General features: G+C 48.8%; 1 protein-coding gene across 3 annotated transcripts; it reads left to right on the forward strand.

Annotated features, from left to right (window-relative positions):
* Positions 1 to 599: 599 nt before the first annotated feature.
* FAM234A (family with sequence similarity 234 member A) lies at positions 600 to 21,877 on the forward strand. 3 transcript variants are annotated; one of them, XM_069809798.1, is made up of 12 exons: positions 600 to 690; positions 7,016 to 7,319; positions 8,408 to 8,524; positions 8,731 to 8,919; positions 12,910 to 13,040; positions 15,443 to 15,572; positions 16,022 to 16,160; positions 16,449 to 16,589; positions 16,998 to 17,076; positions 17,500 to 17,652; positions 18,534 to 18,636; positions 18,782 to 21,877. In XM_069809798.1, exons 2-12 carry the CDS (start codon positions 7,055 to 7,057, stop codon positions 18,991 to 18,993), a joined length of 1,659 nt encoding a protein of 552 aa, XP_069665899.1. In that variant the 5' UTR covers positions 600 to 690; positions 7,016 to 7,054; the 3' UTR covers positions 18,994 to 21,877. The 3 variants fall into 3 exon arrangements, with proteins under 3 accessions (XP_069665899.1, XP_069665898.1, XP_009923146.2); XM_069809797.1 differs by having other exon boundaries at positions 615 to 686; positions 7,011 to 7,319; XM_009924844.2 differs by lacking the exon at positions 600 to 690 and adding an exon at positions 5,731 to 6,934 and having other exon boundaries at positions 7,011 to 7,319.
* Positions 21,878 to 21,970: the final 93 nt, after the last annotated feature.

Genomic DNA, 21,970 nt, shown 5'->3' on the forward strand with positions numbered 1-21,970 from the left:
TGAGAGTTGTGTGAGTAAAGCCCTCACCGCCCACAGAGCTGGGCGAGAGCCTGGCCGCTGCTCGTTAGCTCGGCGAGGCAGGTATCTTTAATTAAAGACGGCTTGCTCCTAACGGTTCCGGGCGGCGGCGGCGGCAGCAGGAAGGTGTCTGTAAATGCTGTTTTAAGGCCGTGTGTCCGGTGGCGGCGGAGGGTCGGGCGGGCGTTTCTCCCCATCGAGGCTCCGATAAGCTGCTTAACGGTTTCGGTTTCCCTGCGGCCCTCCCGGCGCCCCCTCGGTGTTAGTCCTTAGTGCATGCGACCCCCTTCCCTGTCCGTTTTTACAACTAATTCCGCGGTTTCACGTATTGTTTTTGTAACCTCCGTGTCGGGTGAGGGAGAGCGGGGCCCGGGGGGGGGCGGCGGGGCGGGCCCGGGGGGCGGCGGGCGCGCTCTCGGGATGCCTGTACGTGACTGTGCTGTTCTCTCGCGGTCTGATCGCATTAAAGATCTGTGTTTGTGGCTCCCACTGCTGCCCGGCCTTGTTCTTGCGGGTTCTCCGCCCGCGCCGTCGCCACCGGGACGCGCCGCCCGCCACACTGCGCAGGCGCGGCTCCTGGGCGGGGCGGAAGCCGGTCACCTGCGTCGCGGCGTCGCTTCCGCCGGGAGGCGGTGGGGGACGGAGGCGGAAGTGACGGCGGCGGCGGGGTGAGTGGGGAGAGCGGCGGGAGTCGGTCACTGCCGGTGCCGCCCGGCCGGCGGCGGGGGGAGGCCGGGCCGGGGGCGGCGGGAAGCCGGCGGGCAGGGCGGGGTCGCAGCGAGCTGCCGCGGGGGCAAGGCGGGCTTCTGGCCGCCCCCGCGGGTGTGCGGCCTTCCGCCGCGCCCCGAGAACCTCGGCTTGCCTCCGGCACTGCGGGGGTGCCTGTCGGGGAATGGAGTCGGCTCCCGAAGCGTCCCCGCTGCCCGGGCCCTGCCGCCGGCTCCGGCAGGGCGGGCGCGGGGTGGAGCAGCCGCAGCCGCCGGGCACCAGCCGCTCCGCTGGCGGGAACCGCGCGGTGCCGGAGCGGGAGCTCGGAAGAAGCGAGGGGCTCGGTGAAGCCGCGGTGAAGCCGGCCGGCCGGCTGCTGCTGGGCCGCGGGGGCGAGCGGCGGGGTTGGTCCCAGGCCGCCTCTGCCCTGGCCTTGCAGCCTGAGCCGGGCTGGGGAGCAGGGCTGCGAAACGCCGCGGCTCTTCAACGCTTCCTGCTGCGCTTGACCCAGCCCTGGTGCCTTCCCTGCGATCGGAAGGGGTCGCGCAAGAAGTTGCCCAAAACCATGTCGAGAAGCCTGGGAGAGAATTTAATCCCTTTTGCAAAAGCCACGGACTCTGCCGAGGTAGCTTGTTGCTGTAATCTGCCGTTTGATCTGAGCTAGTTTATCCCGTGTGGTTGGCAGGCTGCGTACGAGTCCTGGGGAGACGCTTACACAGCACTTGCTACTGCGGGCCTGTATTTCAATCAAATAGAAACACAAGAAACCCCTCACCTCTACAGAGCTCAGCACGCAGCCTTCAGCGCTCTTCCTGGAGAGGGTTCGAATTCATGTTTCTCTTTTCCTCAGCAGGCCACGAGCCTAGTCTGCAGGCATGAATTAGAGCGTTTCTTGCAGAAAGAAGAATGCTTTAGTGTGTTAAATTCCAGTCTATCCCATTTCCACCTTTTTTTCCTTATTTTGGAAAGCAAAAACCTCTTACTTAACTGCAGGGTCAGCCTGCCTTACAGGGGGAGATGGCTCGGTGCAACTGGAGCCAGCCCTCCCCACTGCCGGAGCAGAATTGGGCCTTGTTCGTGGGGCTGCCTGTGGAGGCTGGAAGCTGAGAGGCTCTGCAAGGCTGGGTGTTGGCTGTGCAGGTGGAACGGCCTGTGAATGAGCTTTCCTCCATGTGCATGTGCAAGAGGGGAAAAGAAAAATTCCATTTTGGGGGAGGAAAAAAGAGGTTTCTCTTGGAGATAGTTGACAAGGACAGCAGCAGCTGGAGGAAGGCTGTTGCTTCATGCTGCCATAAACCTCTCTAGGCTGTGCAGCAAGGACCCAGCGGGCAGCACGGAGTTTGTGACCTGTAGAACAAGTGCTCCACTTAAAAAATGTGCTTTCTTTTTTGTCTTTTAATAAACCTACATGAACTGACCACAGCTGCTTCTAAAGGGTTTTCATGCACTGAGATCTCTTCAAAGCCCCTAGTGTGTTAAATCTCTGGCAGTGCGGAGAAGCCTCTGTGCTTCTGACGCAAGCAGGGGAGCCCTGTGGATGAGTTGGGGATGTCTCTGATGTGAGCGATTCAAACAACTTGCTAACTACTGCTCTTGGGGTTGACGCAAGGGATCTGCAACAGTCTGGCTTTGATCCTGCAAAGCTTGTAAGTTCTGGGATGATAAATGGCGCGTGTTTCTGCTGCTCGCTTGTTATTACTGGCCTAACCTGTAATCAGATCCACACAGTTTTGCAGCTTTAATGCTGCTCTTCATCTTAGAGTTTTGCTTTTCCCATTACTGTCTTGGAAAAAGTACTGGATCATGTCTTGCTCTTTGCTAAACAGATCGAGTTTCCCTACTTGAACTCCTCACTGTAGTGAAAACTGCCCTGGGAAAGAGGACTTTTCTCCTGCAAATGACAAATGTGTCACATTCTAAAGTGACATTTGGTTGTGCTCTGGAGGAGTTGCAATTTTCTTGCTGTGAATGCTCCGTGGCACGTGTTGTGTCTGCACCAGAGGGTTAAGTGTCATTTAAGAAGAACCTGATGTTTTGAAGAGATCTGTGTTAACAGAGGCAAAATAGCAAGGGGGAGGGGAGGGGAAGGGAAAGGACAGCTGTAGCAGCAGAATGCGGATATTTCTCTGAGCTGGGTACCTGTGTTATCTTTGGTGTGATCTGGGTTACAAACTGTGTCCTTACCAACATGATAGGGACACGAGCAGAAGCTGAGGTACCCCGGTGTCAGAAGGGGATGGTCTCCTTGAGGCAGTTCTTGCCAGCCCGTGGCTGCAGCCTTGTATCAAGAAAGAGTTATGAGCTGTGGATGACCCAGCAAAACAATAAGCTTGTGTACAGAGTGCAGTCTGAGCGTATTTGGAAAGGAAAATCTCATTTAGGGGGAAATCTTATGCATTATTTCCTCTTGGCTGGACCCTGATGTAAGTGGGACTGCAGAAAAGGGAAATGACCCAATAATGTCTTAGTGTTGCAGCAGGTGACTGTCCGGCAAGTTTGCTGCAGTGCCGTGCTGTACATGGGATCAAAACTGAACAGTCTGCTCGTGGAAGGCAGCTATGAAGGGAACGTTGCATCTTATTCAGAGCAAAACTTGGAACCTGTTTTGTCATTACTGATTGCAGCTTGGGGCTTCAACAATTTCTGGCTGACAGGAAGGAAACCTGTAAGGTGCTTAAAACAAACAAACAAAAAAGAACCAAAACAGCCCAGTGCTGTGTTTGGGTTCCTAAAATGGCCAGTCAGAATCTGATTTCATCATTCTATGAAAGGTATAACCATGTTGAACATCAAATCTAAGTTACGATACATTGCTAGAAACTTTCCAGGAAGAACTGGTGCCTGGTGAGATTATAAATGCTGTGGTTTGGTATTTTATGGCTGGAAAATGAGTTAAACCTTCCATCACACTGACACTTAAATGGCTTCTGTCGCCAGTCTTCATACGTCTGACTGTATGCAGTTCCTGTGCTTGTCGGGCAGTTCTAGCTGACTGGTAATGATAGTTTGTCTCTTGGATTTAACTGTGGCTTGGCACTAACTGCTTGCTGCACTAGTTTCACTGGTTTGATTCAGATCAGATCTGTAAATCTGCGCTGTAGCTTCAGGAGAAGAGGAAAGTCAGTCCCCCATGAAGGTGAGTAAAGCTGTGTTTGTCCTGAGCGCAGCATTGTTACCGTGGGATGGGAAAGGGTATTCGTTCCTCCTTGGCTTTGATCCGTGACTGCTCCTAGCTCATCCCATTGCTTGGGGTAAGTGGCCTTTAAAGCTTGGGGAGCGATGGAAGTGCGCACACCAGCAAATGGAATTCGTACGAGATGCAGATCCTGGCTGTACTGCAGCACTCTGTCAGCTGTATGGCTTCAGTTCAGGTCTGTCGCGTGTTGTTTCTAATGATTTCCTTTTCTATGAAGTCTTTCTCCCATGTTTTCTACTGGTGAGGCCTCCCATCCCCAGGCAGAGAACTGGTGCTAGCTACGAGATCTAGTGCATGCAGTGTGTGTTAATAATCCAGCAGCACAGGATCCTGTCGCTGCCTGTTTCCTTGCAAGGTGCCTGGATGCATTAAACTTTCCGGTGAATTGTTTTGTGTCCTCTACCAGCAGGAGACAAAATGCCGGCTGCTAGAGGACAGTAAAATCATCTGAAATGCACACTATCATTTTCTGCTTGTCTTCAATTAAACTGATTACCAGACTTCTTTGTCGTTCATAGCTCTGACCGTTTCACATGCTGCCAGCACGTACTTTGGCAAATGTGGGCCATGGGATTTCCTGCATTGTTTGAGTCTTTGCCATTGACCTTTGTGGTCGTTGTTCTGGCACTGCCTCTGCTCTGGCAGGGGTGCAAAGGGCATTATTCAAACCCTGAAAGAAAAGAGAAAGAATTGCTTTAAAGGCATTGAGGGCTCTTTGTCATCAGTGGCTCCTAGGGTCATTGCTGCAAAAGAAGGGGAATTGCTGGGGCTGTCAGGATAATTACCACTTTTTTTTATTGTTCTCGTCCCAGTCTAGATGACAATGGTGTGATTTATAGTGAGTCATAAAAATACGCCTTCCATACAGCGTTACGATGGTGTCCCTTTTGGACTAAGTGGGGAGAAGCCTGGTTTTGGTTCTTCTTGGGAAGTCTCATAGGTGCTGGAAGCACTTGGCCGTGCCCTGGCAGTTTCGTGGCTCTGTACTGGGGGGCTGCGGAGGACTCTGCTGGAGAGACTGGTGGGGTTGTGCTGGAGCCCTGTCGCAGCCCGTGCCATGGACACTGGTTACCACAGCATTTGAGAAGATCCACCTCTCCCTGCTGCTGGAGACAGGCATGCCAGAGATGCACAAGCCATCTGCCTCATCGCAAGGGAGGTCGCATAACCCATTCCTGCTGCTGTCCCCCATCGCTGCGGTGGTGATTGCTCTGCTCTGGTAAATCATTTGCTCAGCCTGTGCCTGGAGCCTTGTACCTTGAACCTGCTAATGGTCTGGTGCTCAGCCGGCTTCTGTAACAGAGTGGTGCTCAGCTTGCCAGCGTGATGGCCAGGTCGGGGGGAAGGCTGAATGCATGACTCTTTCTTTTATTCCCCTTTCCATCTGGAGCCTTCCTACCCTTGTCAGGTGCCTGCGGTTGGTCTGGAAACAGCCAGCCTCGTGAGGGTGTCTCTGTTGGTGCCAGCAGACTGATGAGAAGGCTAGATGAGGTCTTTGGAGTAAGATCTTTGGAATAAGATACAACTTCTACATTATTGATTTAACTGCATTTGCATGGTATTGTGCAGCTTGAATTAAATTGTCTGGAGCGAGATCTTGTACTTGATGTGCTGTCATAGAATAAATACCAGAGTGCTTGGCTTGGAGTAAGTGCAGCCTTATAAGTCCAGCAGTCGCTGAGGTTAGCTAGGGGATTGACAGCAGCGTGCCAGGCTGTCCTGCTTGCCCCATGCGCTCAACCCCTGCCTTGCTGTAGGTCTGTCCCCCCTCACGTGACAGAAGAGAAGAGGCCTCTGCAGCTCTTCCCTGTGGTGGGACAGGGACAACCCAGGGAGGTGAGACCCCTGGTTGAGCCACAGCTGCCTGAAGGAGGCTGGCCTCCCGAGGGTGACTCTCACCTTGTGTTTCTTTCAACCTGTAAATGAACTTGGGCATGAAACGTGAGACGTAACGAGCCCTGTTGTTGTTGGAGTTGAAAGCCGAAGCTCTCTGCGTTGTGTGCTGATGCTGAGTTTAAGCTATTTTCTGCTGGGGAAGTAAATTGCTCCAGTGGACAATCTAGGCATGTGACTGCTGGGGCACAGTCATGGAAAATTGGCTCGGTTGTCATGTTTATTTGCTCTGATATAACTTTTTATGACACTGTCATGCAGCTTTTTCCAAGGCTACTGAAATGTATCCTTCTTTATTTCTTCCCTTTTGCTATTTTTTTAAGGAACTATCAGAGAAACCGTATATGACATTGATTTTTATTGTTGTTGTGGGTAATGAGTTACACGTTTCTGTAACCAACTAGGGCTTTTTCTTTTTTCCCCTTTTTATAACAAATTAGCACAGAACCCCTCTGTTATTGTAGCTGTAGCTTGAGATTATGATTTAAAGCAGGAGAAACTAAAATAGCAGTTGTTAGCTCTTCCATTCTGATTAAATCAAATTTGCCTGATTTAGTCTCAACTCATGCCGACTTTTTCCTCTGGGGAGGGATCATTCTCTTGCCTTCTGCAAGGCTGAGTTGCTAAACTTATCAAGTAGTTTCTCATCTGAGAAGGTGTTGAATAGCTTTGGTTTGTTGCTATACAGAAGATGCTGGTGTTTGTTCTCTCTCGCTCTCCTGGGGAAGCTCAAGTGCTCATTACAGTAGGGAACAGCTTTACGTTGGAATATAAAGGTCACGAGTGTTTCCTTTCACCTCTCCAGCCAGGAGTCAGACTGACATGCACTGGAGGCGGCAAGAAGTCTTTGCAGCAAAAGGAGCTTTTGTCGTGTTTTTCATGAGCGGGACCTACAGACCAGTCAGTCTGTTCTGCATAGACACTGTAGCCTTCTTTGTCTGGGTCTAGCAGAGCTGATTTCCTCCTCTGAAGAAGAAATAGTGCTGTTCCTGCATCCCATGGTCTCTCCCTGTTGCTCCATGTGGGAGAGTTCTGGTACCAATGGCGCTTTGTATCCAGCTCTGTGACAATACACTGATTTGACCACCTCCCATTAAATGTTTCCAGCGTGAATATCAGGTAGTAACAGAATATTTTGATGTTTTTTTTGGATATATTCCAAAATCTGTTTTAACTGCTCTTTCCATTGTTGCAGGTGAGGGGGGAGAAGGGCGTCTGAATACCGATGAATGAGCTGCAATGGATAACAAAGACTCGGAAGCTGAGATCCACCCTCTGAAGACTGAGGACGTAAAAGCTCAAGAGAACCATGAAAACTCTGTCGAGAGAAGAATTGTCAGCAAGCAGTCATCACAACTTTCACGGCTGTCACGGTGGCGCACTGCCGCCTTCTTCATCTCATTATTTCTGTGTCTGATAATTGTGTTTGCTTTCTCATTTATCATTCCTTGCCCAGAGAGGCCAGTTTCAGAAAGAACATGGTTCCGAAACTATGACAATGCAGGTGAGCTTGCTGTAGCAGAATAAATATTTACCAACAGTCCTTTTCCTTTATGTGCCACGAATTTGAATTGTGGACCTCTACCTAAGCACAATCTGGAGCCAGGTCTGCAGGGATGCTGCTCTTGGGAGTGAGAGCTGTGAATACCTGACCTGGATAAGCAGTGGCCCGTCATAATTGGAGTGGCCTTCCAGGAGGTGTTTACAGGATCTGATGGAGAAATTAGATGCTGCTCTGAAGCTCTAACAAGGTAGCAGGTTGGCCTCATTTGGAAAAAAACAAACAAACAAACAAAAAAACCGGGGAGGGGTATCTGGGAATAAATCTTTGTGAAGTTTGGTCTGTAAAATATTTCCTTGAAGTCTGAGCTGAGGTTTGGGGACAATTAGGCATTCTCTCTCTGTTGGTATGACTTTATAACTTTTCTCCATGGCTAACAGGAAGGGGAGAAGAGGAATTGCATCTTGTTTTTTTAATAAATTGCACAAATTTATAGTTGCTTTAAGTTAGCTCTTTAGCTGGGATACTGCTCCCTGGTGGCTCAGCATTTGCTTCTGTGAAAGCTTTTCTTTAATCTTATGTGCAGTGGGCGTGTGCTAGTTATGCTGTAAACACAGAGATAGTGCTCACCAGTGGGGACTGAGCTTTGTGTGTTAATGCAGAAATCCCAAGTTCTGCTACTCTGAGCTGAAGAAGGCTGCTTTTAGCTGAGGGTGAGAAAGATGGAATATCGGGGCTGGGTTTCATGGGTTTTGTTTTGTTTTTTTTTTATTTTTATTTTGGGAATAGCAACCCCACACCAAGACTAGAGTTGTTCTTTGTTCATCATAGTTCAAATTCTGGCTGCTTGGCTTTAAAAAAAGACAAATCCTCTGGGGGATAGCAGATGTTAAAAATCCTTTGGCACTAACTTCCAGTCCTTGGTACTCATGTAGATGGCTTTTTTTAATACAAAAGCCTATTTGTCTTCATGTTACACTGTCAGAGATGGAGGCAGCAAGTAGGTCTCTAGGAATTTGTGTTTTGCTCCAGCTAGCTCTGCTGTTGGTTGAGGCAATCCTCACCAGCGCCTGGCTTGTGGTCTTTTACAGTGGCCTACCAGTTTCTTGCTATAGAAGATGCGAATGAAGACAAAGTGCAAGATGTCGTCTTTGCTTTCAAAGCTAGCAATGGCAGCAGCAGCTTCAACAGAACCTGTTCGGATGAAGGTAGCGTGATTCAGAAACAGAAAACCTTGTATTAAAAGGGCTGTTGTCTCTCTTGTAGTTCTAATTAGTGATGCTGCTGTGGGTCTGGGAGAGAAAACCAGGTTAGCTGGGTGGGAAGAGGAACGGGGTGAGTCCCAGCTCTTGGGTAGTGCAGAGCAGCAAAGGTAGGTGTTGGTAGCACTCCCTCTGACATCTCTTCTCTTCAGGTCTGCCTTCTCCATGTGCCTTCGTTGCTGCTGTGTCTGGCACAAACGGCAGAGCGCTCTGGGAGAGGCCTGCTGCCGAGGAAGTTGAGTGGATGGAGTGTGGCATCAAGCAGCTCGGGGCAGCTGAGGCCCAGGGTTGCCTGGTCGTGGGGAAGCCGGTGTCTCTTACCGCAGTTGACCTGCGGACAGGTGAGTGGGGGGCAGAGTACTGCTGCCATACAGGGGACAGTGCTACTTGCTTTCCTCACCTGGTGACCTTCAGACCTCGGAGGCTGGGGACGTCAGCGTGACATGACTTGCTGGTAGATGAACAATGGGTGCAGGGTATTTATTATCTTGAAAACCTTGCCAGAGCCATTCGCTGGGCCATTGAGAAGTGCCTGTTCTCTCAGCCTCTCTGTTCCAAAGGCTGGACTCTGTTGTGATGGTTTGTGCCAGCCGCTGTATTATAAGACCAGCGTTTCAACAGCTGTTGAAACAGGAGAAGCAGTCACTAGCTGTGAATGTTACTTTATACTCTCAGGGGTTGGACACAAACCTCCACCTGCAATCTTTCTCAGTCATTTACATGTGAGCGCTAGGAGTACCTGCAGTGGCAAGAGGAGTGGGAGTTCTAGGGATTTATGATTTTAAAGTCATCAGGGAGAGCACTCAGGATAAGTAATCACCAGTCTGTTTCAGTAGTCCAGGATTTTGCCTGGTTTCTCTGGAAAACCTTCTTCATTTCTGAACCTATAGATGGAGAAATTCATCATCATCTTGCCTAACCCAGGGTGAGGGTAAAGAGTGCCTGTACTTCTCTAGGAACAGGGCAGTGACCACCTGCTACACCTTGAACTTTCCTTGCTGACGAAGCCTGAAATACATTTCCATTTTGGGGGTCACTGTTTCAAAGGTTCTAAACAATGCGTGTTCTGCCTTGGAAGCATGCCTAGGATCTCATCCTCTGTATCTGGTATTGAACCCCTCACACCCTATTTTCCAAAATTTGGGAGAGATAAATAGCAAGAGGTATAGCTCTAGGGAATCTGAGCAAAATGTAGTGTAGTTTTTGATTTCCAGTGTAGATGGAAGTGTAGACACACACAGAGCTGGAAAGCTTCTGTACCAACTGAGATATCTTAGCACTATTTCCCTCATCAATAGGCTTTAGCACAGGTTATTTATAGACTATTAATTAAGTAGTTGCTTTTAGGTCAAGTGTAGAATGGTGACTGCCGAGCCAAAGGCGTATAGCTAAAGACCGCCGTAAAGACATAGCACAAGCATGGAGAGACAGAACCAGGCTAAGCCACAGGTCACAGCAACAATACGGTAAGAAAATATTCCATAGATAAATTAAAAGCAAGAGATGAAAAATTGCTTCACATAGAAAAGTGAATGACCCAGAAGTTGACGTATTTGATACCCTTTTGCGATTAAGTAGGTTAAAAGGGGCTTCTTAGCATAGTTGACTTTTACTGGGGGTTAGGAGGGCAGATCAGAATAAAATGTATATAAATAGGCTAAATGTATTTAAAGTGGCAAAGTCTGACTTACATCACATTGTGCTAAAAACAGTAGTCAGAACAGTCTTTAGTTGTTAATGATTCATCCTTATGGAGGATTGGTGAGATTCCAGGGCTTTCAGGCTGCCTAGCCTCTGCCTGTAGGAAGATTGAAGGAGAGGTAGGCAGATTATCATCTGAAAATGTCTGATATGGTTTTGATCTTTAAATGCTGGTAAAGTTAGTGCTTTTCTATCAATTTGAGTTGTGTTAAGTCTTGTTTTCTTCATTGCCAGAATAAGTGACCTGAGCAAACAAGAAGGAAAGTGTAGGATTGCATGCTTCTGTTTGTGTGGGACATATCACATTCCTGCATGTTTATCTTAGAAGCAAACTGGGACACAAGAGCTTAAGATTAGCTGTTCCAGGTCAAAGCAAAAGTCTGTGTAGCTGCGTATTCCATCTCTGCCAGGGCCAGAAGCAGAGTCTTAAGGAAGAGGACAGGAGTAAGTGCTTTGTTACACCTTCTCTCTTCACCTTATCCTCCAGTAGCCTGCATTGTGAGCCCTGTGAGCAGTTCTGGTCTCCTAAGGGATATGGCAGAAAGGGGACCATGGTGGTAAGATGTTTGAAATTGCTTCTGTGCCAGAAATCACTAAATAAACCAGTACTTCAGCCTGGAGAATGTGCAACAGGGAGAAATTAGTCTGTAAAATTATGAGTGATAAGTAGAACAGGGAATGATGATTTCCTGTTGCAATTCTTCATTGCTCCATGGTTCTTTATCAAGTGATAGGTTCAGAAAAACCAAAAGGGGATATTTCTTCACATCCACTGCATGGTGGATGCCAGGAGCTTACAGCTGTTTGGTGAACAAGTGGGCAAGGGTGTGGGAGAGGGGTCTAACACTGCTCGGTAGAAAAGACCTGCCTTTAGCTCAGATAGCTTGTGAGCTGCAGACTGGGAGAGCAGTCTTTGGCGCTGTGTCTGGACCTCATCCAGCCCGAAGCAAGCAATCCTGCTTTGTGTCCTCTGTGGCTGCTTGAAGTGAGAGCTGAAGTCATTCATCTAAGTCCTAATCTTATTATTCCTTCTGGACTGAAAAAAAAAACCTTTTCACCCAGGTTAGATTTGCTGTCTAGGCACTTGTCTAATTTCCAGTTTGGCTTTTGTTGCCATGCTTCTGCTGTGACCTCGGGCTCTGAGGAAGTACCGTAGCACTCTAGACGTTGGACAGGATAGTCCCATCTCATGTTGATGGAGCAGGATGGGTCTGGATTCACAGTTCGTGCTCTTTGGGAGTTGTGTTAGAGCATGAAAGCTTCTCAAGTCCTTTGTGTTGAATCCGTCTCACTGTTACCTGTTTCTATTAAGTCAGACTGCTCTTTTAAGAGAGTAAGATGCTTCCTCCAAAACTATATCTACTGTCTAAGCAGCAAAGAATAGAGCCTTGTGCACTGAAATGCGAATTTTATCAGCCTGGTCTTACTGTTTTAGCTTTGGTCTGTGCTGCAGCCAGGAAATAGTTATTTAAAACTTAAGTTCTCTCCTTCCTTTGCCTGCTTGCTTTCTTCAGGGGTAAAATTCTTTGCCTTCCCATGATTTCCTAGGGGCACTCTTCTACTTCACATCTGTTGTCATAGTAACAAATCCAAGTATTTTTTTGCAGTGTTTCAGTAAAAGCTTTGAAGGAATCCTACTGGAAATACAGCCTGCCTTAAATTATTGCAGACGGGGTCAGGTAGTAAGTAATTCCTTGACCTTCAGTGCAACTGCCTTCCTGACAAAGAACAGATGATTACTTTGCATTCCTGAAATGATGATTGCTGTCTGTGATACTGTTTAAAGGGGAGGGTAAGCATTTCCCTCCTGAGCACCTAGTTAGTCACTTAAGTCTTCCTTAAAAAGAAAAATCCCTACCGGTCTCCCCCCCAACTCCCCGCCCCGAATTCCACTGCACATTCCACTGGGCAGTGACTGGAAAGTGGCCAGCAGCCCTGGGCAGAGTGTATGGAGTAAAGTCACCCAAGTGGCCTGGAGCTGCTGAAGAGAAACTCCCCCACAACACAAACACCATTTTTTATAAACCAAAGCTCTGCTACCTCTATTTACAAACAAGTTTGAACGTGCTGTGCATGTTCTTTGGACAAGGGAGAGGTGTATGTGAACTGAGTTGTGGCTGGTCATGTCAGTGTGGAACATCTGCAGGAGGCAAGTTGCAGCATAAAAGGTTTTGTCCGGAGTAGCTGCAACACTGTGATCAGAATTTAGCTGCTTTATGCTCTTAAAATGTCTGCGCAGATTTAAGTACACAGCAGCAAGATTTTAGATCACAAAAAAGGATCCTCCATGCCATGAAGATGCTGGGAAGCTTGTTAACCTAAGGTGCAAGAAAAGCAAGCTGTCCTTTGTGCCCTGTGAATTGATTTGTGCCTAGAATGTTTGGCTGCATTGGTGCAGACAGCTAGAATTACTTTCCAGTATAAGTTGAAATTGTGGATGGGTGCTGGGACTCATTTGAAATGCAGAAATGCAGCAAAGTACCCCATGATGAGCATAAATGTGGCTGGTTTGCGGTACTGATGGGCTGTAAATGGCTGGCTACTGCAAAGTACCTTGAGGAGTAGGGGCGTTAAAAGCCTTTCAACCTAAAGTGCATTTTAGTGAATGTTTCCCAATAATTGTCTTCTAGGGGAAGTTCGGTGGAGACAGTCCAGTGACTTTGGAGCTAATTATACTGTGCTGACTCCCGTGTCGGTGATTCCAGATGTGGATAGTGATGGACTTCAGGACCTGATAATCTTTATTGCTACAGCAGATAAGGTATGTCACTCTGAAGCTATGATAAACCCAGTGGCTGGGCCACAGGGGATGGCAGGAATGCTATTTATTTCGATCTTCTGGTCTAAGAGGAAGTGTCCAGAGGCCTCTGATATCTGTGGGTTTGAGGTAGGTTCTTTCCCACCCTACAGAGATGTACTCCCAAATCAATGCAAGTGTTTTATGGTTTAAAAAAAAAAAAAAAAGAAAAAAGCCAATCAGAAATCCCTCCCCCTTTTCAGTCTGCGCTCCTCACTGCGTGTTCCTGAGCTGTGTTTGGAGTGAGCCTAGGCTAGATGAGCTTGCAGTTTTCTGGGACTCAGCTCAGAGAAGTGGAAGCGAACAAACCCTGACAGGTTTGCCTCTTAGATCAAAACACGACTGACAGCCAGCACTTTTGTACCACCACTGCCCTTTTCTGATACCTTTCATATTGCTGCCTGTGGTCTGCTTTGCATGGCTCTCTTCCTAATGTCACTGCACTGGTTAATTCTGACTTGGGTTCATTTAGTGAAATAACTGCTAGTTGTGTTATCTCCATTCCAATATTGCTTTTCCCATTTCTTAGAGGGGGAAGGTCATGTAGCTGTAAGTGTTTTTATACTAAAACATCTGCATCCATGATTGAGTTGTACAGCATCATCTGCATGTGCGGTCTGTCCTGTTTAAAGCATACAAAAGTTACGGTTCCCTGTAAGTCTGATGGGAGCAGTGGGAGCCCCATGTCCTCATACCAGAGTCCTCCAGAAGCAAATAGGGTTTTGCTGTCCAAAGCATTGTTGTTGCCAGAGTCATCAGAAATTCTATCCTTTCCAACTGCTACATTTCTTTTCTGTTTTGTGTCCTCCTTGCTTTTGCTGTCCCAGTTATCTCAAGACTTTTTTTTTTTTTTTTTAAATCTTAGGCGGCCAAGAAATGTTTGAATGTAGTCTCTGTTCTGCAGGACTGCCTTTTGATTTGTTTTCCATTTAACCTCTCTAGCTATCTTGGTATGAAATCCCTTCCTCCCTCTGGACTTGGCAAGCACTCTGTCAACTTAAGTAAAAGTACATTCTTTTTTGAGAATCACGCAAAACGTAGGGAGCTTGGGTGGAGCTCTGCAGCTTGGAAAAAGTTTCGTCGGAAGGGAGATTCAGAACTTAAGTAAATTAGCTTTGTTGCTAACAAGGGCTGAAGTTGAACCTTACATTATACTGCTGTTTCCTGAAATGGCAGAGCTTTGAGCAGTCTGTGGGGAAGGGTCTGTGTGCAGGGGGTTTAGATGACAGCTTTTTCTGAGAGTCTTATTGACCCCTACCTGCTGCAAGCTTCAGCACAAATACACCCGGGAAAATATGGTGTTTTTCAGGATACATCGCCTGTAGCAGCACACAGAAGTATTAAGCAATGCAGTGAATAAGGTGGTATGTATTCTCACTCACTGTATGACTACCTTTGGCTGTTACTGTCCCCGGGCAGCTGCTGAACCAGTGCTTGCTAGTAAAGGTGAAGCTGATCTACAAGAGCTGGTATATGTCTCCTCCCAGTGCAGGAGGCTGGGACTAGCTGGTGGATGCTTTGCTCTCCCTCTCCAGCTGTGTTCTTCATTCTCCCCAGCAAACTCTATCCCTTATTCACCTGCCAGACTCTCCAGATTCACTTCGAGAGCAGCAGATTTCCTTCTCTTTCCCAGTCCATCCCTCTCAAGAAAGAGGGAAGGGTTACTGCCTGACTCAGCATCTCTGATGGATGCTGTTTGTCTCGGTCTGATGTTTCTCTTTTCCCTAGTGTGCATTGCTCTCCCCAGACCATGACTGTTGCCCAGACATTTGAATCTGATCATGATTTTATCCTTCATTCTCCTGGGTGAAATGTTTTTAGTGGATTCTGTTACCCTGCACAAAAAATATAAAGAAACCTGTCAGCTCTTTCATCCCCTTGGACTCATGTCAGCCTTAGGAGGAGTAGATTAGGGCTCTTAAAATATTTAGCAGAGCTACCATGTGAAGCCAAGTTTCCCCTGTGTCCATATGCTGCTTTGTTTCTGCCTTTAGGTCCTCTCCATCGTTGTCACTGCTCAGTAGGCTTGAATCGATCTTTGCTGTTCTTAGCAGAGCTGGAGCTTGCTGTTCAGCGGTCCCAGCCTGCAGGGAAGGTGGTTGGCAGAGGCAGTAAAATCTCGGGGCAAGTGGCTGTGCTGGAAGTGGTTTTCAAACTTGCAAAAGTATTCACAGCAGAGGGATCATCTAACTCGTGCCCACACCTCCAAAACCAGGGAGAGACTTTTCATCCGAGCCTATGCTGTTCCCATTCAGCTGCTGTTCAATACCAGCTGCTCAAAAGCATTGGAAAACACTCAAGTTGGAGCAGTAACAGTGCGATGCAGCTTTAACCTTCTTTTTTTTTTTAATCCCTTCGCTGTGTAGATTAAGACCTTCATCCATTCAGGAAAAAATGGCAAACAGATCGGCTCCACTGGAAGCCTGAACGTGGATGGGAAAGCTCGCTATATCAGGCTGAACCTGGACTCTTCCTACTACTTCCTTTTCTATACAGGTACAGTTCTGTTTGTGAATTCAGTCTGAAAGAGTGATGATAACTGTGAAATCAGGATTACTAAACAGTTGTCTGAAAGAGTGTTCTGCATTCTTATAAGCTATGTCATGCTTTCACCTAGCGAAAGAGCTATTCAAGGCCAAAAGAAGGGGGGGCTTCTGCTTAAACTAGGGTTTGCTACGTACTGTAGTAATTTTATTTGAAAAATGTTGAGAATGTAAGGTTTAAGTAGTCATTTATAGCAAATGATTACTGTGGAACACTTGGATTATGAACAGATAAAGTTGTTAAAAGCATTCAAAAGCAGGCTTGAGTCTCATAATGCCACTACAATTCTATGATGCAAACCCTAAAAATACAGTTGACCTGCCAGATCTAGAAAATCGTAGAGTTCAGAGCAAGGGCAGGATAATTTATCTCCCTCATCCTTGCCTTTTTTTTTTTCACAGAAAACTCTCTCTATGCATATTCCCTGAAAGATCTCTACAGTGCAGCAACTGGGATGGAAATTAAGCTTCCCAGCCTTGAGCAAGATCCTCAGTGGGAGAAGAACATTGACCACACCACGCACCACTTATCCTTTCTCAGGTGTGAGATTACGTCTTGGTTGCTGATGGAGTGGAGGGTACTGGTGTTCCTGACAGGATGGCCTGGTGTGGCTTTGTTCTTTCCTGGCTACATGGCTTTTGGACTAGGAGCACATCCAAAGCTCAGAGAGAGGGCTGGTGTTGATGGCCTGGTCAAGGTTTCACAGGAAAGGAGGGAAAGCAGGCTGGGATTTCATATTTGCATTTGCTGTGCAGGGAAAAAAACAAAACCCTGCAATAAAACCATCCACAGTCTAGAAAGCTTAATCATTTCTCTGTCCTTTGTCAGCTTTGGAGACATTCGTTACTTGGCAAAAATTCCTGGGCGATCACGGGAGAACATCTTGGTTGTAAACTCAGAGATGGCTATGCTAATCAATGCACAAAATCTTCAGACTTTGTGGACCCTCAACGTCTCCCGTGTTGTGAGGTAGTGTTACTGATGTGGGGTGGATGTGGCATTTCCAGGTTCCCAGTAACAGCAGTGTCCTGGCAGGCACTATCTTTTTTTATTATTTATTTATTTGACGTGCAGGACCCTGCTCTGTCGTCATATCTGGATCATGCTTATTGTGTTGTGTCCTCTGCTAGCAAATGTCAGGTGCTGCTTCAAAGTGGAGGAGCCCAAAGCTTTGATTCTTCATTCTGTGCCTGCTGTGATATGGTTGTCCTAGGACTAGACTCAGAGTTGGGAGTGGTACCAGGCTAACCTAACATTGTAGCGGTCAAGTCTCTTATCAGGGGAGTTGAGGGAGGATAGAGGCTGCTCTGAAAGAACAGCCCATGCCTATGCCATCAGGATGCGTTGTGATCTGTCCCTTCTCTTTCTCTCCCTTAGTGAGCCGCTGCTTGGTTACTACAAGCCTGATGTTCTTGGTATTGTCCTTGAGAGTGAAATTGGACCCAACAGGAAGAAGGTTTGAAATCTCTTCCTTTTAACTTCCCTTTTCTCTGCATGTCACAGCTCAAGCAGGCATTGAGTCGAGGACAGCTGGTGGGATGTGTTCCCTCTGGCTGATTTGAGGAAGCTTTAGGCTGGGAAAGGATCTCTTTCAACAGGTTATTGAAGCTGGCTCAGGCACTTTATTTCTCTTCTCAGCAAGAAGCTTCAATGACAGAGCTTTGAACCGCTTGAAATAGCTGCAAAACTTGTGACTTTAACGTGGCCCGCCCCAGGTCTCACAGCTCTGTGATGCTCAGCTTCAAGTATTTCCTCATCTTCCCATGAGTCAGATACTTGTTCCCATAGACGGTGTGGGGTACAGACAGCTGACTTGACTTCTCTCTCATGGCTTGTTAGAGCTCTTTGGTATGAGTTCCTTTTCTTTCTTTCCTGCTAGGTTATGATTGTTGAGAGTGGATCTGGAGCAGTCCAGTGGGACCTGAAGCTGAACTCGAGAGCAGAGAGCCCTGGGCCAGCCACACTTTCTACTGCTGATCACCGCTCCGCCTTCCTCATCTGGGGTGAATACCAGGTGCCAGGAAATGAAACGGTGAGTAGTGTTGCTGAATGGTTGCTGTTCTCCGGACTTTGGGCCAGAATTAGGTGAAACTATCCCCTTCTCCCAGTGTTCACATTCGCATTTGTCTGTGCCACTAACACTGCAGCTTCCTGTACTGGGTGTGGGGTCTCTTACCAGTCTGGTCTGCTGGAAGCTGGCAGACCTCTGTAAGTGGTCTGGTCTCTACTGGGTCCTCACAGTGTCCATAGTGGTATCACTGCTAGCAGCTAGTGGTGACACCAGCAGCTTTTGTCGTCCTCAGCCTGGTTACGTAGAGAAAAGGGACTTAGTGGCTCTATGAGCAAAGTCACTGGATTGTCCAGGGCCCTGCCTTGGTGTGGTACTGTTGGTGAGGCAAGAGGCTGCTGGCTTGGTACCTCTGAAGTTGCTGCTGTTTGGCCGGGAGCCTCCCACAGCAGTACTGCACACAGTGATCTCCCATGGCCATGTGAATATCCTCTCTCTGCGCCAAGGCAGTCTCTGGCAGCCTCGACGCACAGCTCAGCTGCGTAACAGAGCCCTCTGGGGCAGTGGCTGGCAGTGTAAGTGACAGGTTGTGTCTTGGAGAATGCCTGAGCACCAGCTGAGCTTTCTGTGCTTTCCTCGCTAACTCTACCAACCCTAAGGCAAAAATCTGTCTCCTGGCTGTAGCAGACAGGTCTGCTATTTGCAGGAAGCTTGGGGTGGGGGGGGAGAGGACCAAGCAGTAAGCAAAATCCCAACGCTTAGTACTAGTGGCATCAGACAGGATGAGTTGGGCTAACACGGACAAGTATCTGACTGGATGTATTCTGTTGAGCTGAGCCTGGTGCTGGCGTTGTCTCTGGGATAACGTGTGGGTCCATGTCCTGATAGTGTCCTGTTGGTTGCAGAGATCCAGAGCTCCTCTCCAGAAGCTGTATCTTTTCCATCCTTCCTACACTAATGTCCTGTTGGAGCTCCGCAATAGCACAGACCAAATAATTGCATTCAATGGTAAGTCCTCTCCTTCCAGCCCTCCAACAAGGAGGTGCAGGAGGACACTGGCTTTCTGGTACCTCCTGGACTCTGTGTTGGGTCTGGTGGCCAGTCTGAACACAGACACCTTAGGCCAGGCTTTTCCCTCTGCTCTGCGTTACAGCCACACTGTTTGAGCGGAGCCGTCATGCCTGCTACGTGCTGTTGAGGGGACCTCAACCCAGTGAGGAGCCAGGGTCAGTGTCTCTGATGAAGCGTAAGCTGAAGGAGGATGTCTCCGAAAGCAGGGTGATCTGGCTGAGCCAGGTGGCTGTGGACAGCGAGCAGTATGTCCGGGACCGCCTCTACAGGATGCGATTCCACAGCCGAGTGTGAGCTTGCTGAGGGAGGGGGAGAGTCTGCCCTGGGCCAGATGTCTCCAAGCTGCCTCTCCTCTGCAGCCATGCTCTTTGCAAACCCAGATCACGGATTCAAATGGGAAGCTACCTTTCTCGATCCGCAAACCAAAGTGTGGCTGGTGGGGAAGCACCCCCAGTGTCTGGGGATGCCCAGGCTGTGGGGGCAGCTGCCAGTGCATCTGTCCTCAGAGCTGATGGGACTTCAGTGCTTGGCCACCACTGAAGTGTCGTCATCTTGGGGAAGAGGGCTTTCCCTTGATCCTTCTGTGCCCGCAGAACTGTGCTGACTCAGCCTGTGTCTGGAGGAAAACACGTGCTTGCTGGGGATGCCGGAATTCATTACTTCTTGGGTGCTTGTGTGAGAAGTGGAGCTTCGATGTGTGGTGTTAGATTTCCTTTCTGAGTCAGCTCTCCTGGCTGTGGGAGAGCTGCTTGGCTGCAGGTTGATTTGCAATTGCCCTCTCCTGGATTTGGGCCCCTGCTTCAGTAGTCATGGGGTGTGTGTAGTGATAGACCCCAGCCGTGGCTGATGATGTGGCTAGGTGTTACCTGGGCCAGCAGAGCACAGGTTAAAGTGTCATTGTACTTAGAAAATGACCTTTTCTCCTAAGAACAGCTCCATGTGCCCTACTCTGCAGTCAGGAGCCTACCTGTTTCTGTCTCCTCTGCTGCTTCCTTTCCAGCCAGGCTGTGCAGCATTGGTGACAGAAAGGGAGCTGGTCTCCCACCTGATTTATGCATCAATGTTCCTCCCTGCCCCCAGTCCGATTATAGGAGATAAGAAATCCACCCTGAGCCCAGGCTGGCTGGTCCCTGCCTGTACAGACACCACCTCTCCTGCTGGTTTTGAGGTGCCAGAGGATCTAGGACATTTTTTCAGAGTAGAATTGCACTTTAACCAATCCTGGGAGCTGGGCTTGCTGCTCTGGGGAGCCCTGTACCTGAGTGGCAATGCCAGCTGCCCTGCAAATATTCCTTCAGCCTTGTAGCTGCTGAGGAGTCTTCTCCAAGCACTGTCCCCTCTGCCAGGAGGTGGGCAGGCTGTAAGACAGGCATGAACCACCCGGGGAAACAACGCAAGCTCTCTTTGCAGCACAGCTCCAGAGAGAGCTTTGGGCTGCCTCCCTGCACTTGGAATTGAAGTGATGCTGGGTGAGGATCTTCAGTTGCTGTTCTCTCTGTCCAGCCTGATAGCCCGAGGGAATGGGACAGGTTGCTGTGTGAAGATGATGTCTCCCCTGGAGACTTCTGTAGTGTGGTGTGTTTGCTCTGCCCTGTTCCTTGGTGGGCACCAGTGTGGACTGTAGAAGTGAGGTGCAAAGCCTGGAAAATGGTTTGAATTTGCTGCTTAGTCCTGAAAGCTGTGGTCCCCACACCAGCCGCACTGAGGTATGAGCCCTGTCCCTACACTGCTGGGCATCCATCTGACTGGTGAGAGGAAGGTGGACAGAAAACACACACCCTAAAAATAACCTCTCTCAAGTTTTGCAGTGCTGGGGCTGGGGTTTGGCCAGTGCCTCCCTCCCTTGCCTAGTCTCAGATTGGGGGGTGTGTAAAAATACTGTAGGATGAGAAACTTAATGTCGGCTTGTGGAGGGTTGGGCATCAGTTCTGCTCTTGTGGCAACTGCTGAGCTTTAACCTGCTGCAGAGCAGCTGCTGGCTCAGGCAGCTGGTGTCACCCAGGCTCATGCCCACAGCCTCAGCTCTCCCAGCCTTGCGGTAAAATGAACTGCAGGATCAGTGGTCTGCCAGGACGCTAACCTCCTGCTTCCAGCTGGCCTGGTAGTTGCCTAAAGGGTGCCCTGGCACCCGCTGCCCTGTGACCAGTAGCTCGGGCAGTCAAGGGAGCCATGTAGGATGAGTGCTGCTGGCCTCTGCAGAGGTGCACTGGTGGTGGAGTCCAGTCCTGGGGCATCTGGGCTGTGCAAGAAGCTGGGGGTGCTCCCAGAAGAGCATTCCACAACCCCTGATCCACCCTGAACTCAAAATGATTGGCTTCCCCCTCTCTTCCTCTCTTTCCAAACTGTTTTCTGAGGAAGTCTGGGGGTGCAGGGAGGCTCCCCTGCTGTGTCCCCTTCCCCCAGCTTAAGTCACCTCTTTGCTCAGCACGGTAAAGACCTGAAGCCTAGCAGCCCTGCAAGCCCCCGTGCCAGCATTGAAGCATTGCAGGGATCACAGGCTGCGCCAGCGCTGCAGAACCCAAGTTGCAAGGGCTGGATTCAGCCTGCCCTTCAGTCGGCTGGGGCAGAGATGGGAGCATGGCTGTGGGAGCTGGGCAGTGGGAGCCCCAGACTTGCGTGCTAGTCTGACCTGAGTGCTGGATGCGGATTGCATCCCACTGAAATTCCCCTGGCAGGGAGCAAGCTGCCTGGGCTGTATTCTCACCACAGTCACACGGTCTCGGCACTCTCCCTCCGCCAATCCCTACCCAGACCTAACCTTTCCCATAGGCACACTGAATGTTCCTTCAGGAGAGCTGGGTTTTTGGCTTTGGGGGGCTTTTCTGGCTTTAAGTTGTACATTAATGTTTCCAGATACTTTGGAAACGCAGATTTCCCTGTGGCAGCTCAATTAAATGCATCAGTGCCAAACCAGCACCTTCTTAACAAAACAAGTCCTTTTTCCAGCTTATTTCCTTGTGTAATTGTTTTTTTTTTGCAGTATTTAATGAATGACTTTGTGCCTTGATTCAATAACTCAGATGGGTGATGATGGCATATATCACTGTGTTATGTATTAGTGTGTTTTTTAACACTAAGACTGTTTGGTTTGGTTCTTTAACTTATTGCAAATTGTGCCCTATAGGACTTGGTCTAACCGGAATGGTTTCAATAAATCCTCTTTTGCATTGTTTGTAAATGGTGCCATGCTTTTGTTGTTGCAGCTGAGGTTATGCAAGACTCTGGGATTTTTCTGGCAGCCCTTTGTGTGACTTCCCGAAGGCAGAAACCC

Source organism: Haliaeetus albicilla, chromosome 22 (assembly GCF_947461875.1).
Source record: "Haliaeetus albicilla chromosome 22, bHalAlb1.1, whole genome shotgun sequence".
In the NCBI taxonomy this organism is placed as follows: domain Eukaryota; kingdom Metazoa; phylum Chordata; class Aves; order Accipitriformes; family Accipitridae; genus Haliaeetus; species Haliaeetus albicilla.

Bases quoted from the DNA above. Each gene is read 5' to 3' on its own strand.
- FAM234A (XM_069809798.1), top strand. From the start codon at position 7,055: ATGGATAACAAAGACTCGGAAGCTGAGATCCACCCTCTGAAGACTGAG. The intron at 13,041-15,442 runs GTATGTCACTCT...TTCGCTGTGTAG, and splicing joins TTATTGCTACAGCAGATAAG to ATTAAGACCTTCATCCATTC. The intron at 17,077-17,499 runs GTTTGAAATCTC...CTTTCCTGCTAG, and splicing joins TTGGACCCAACAGGAAGAAG to GTTATGATTGTTGAGAGTGG.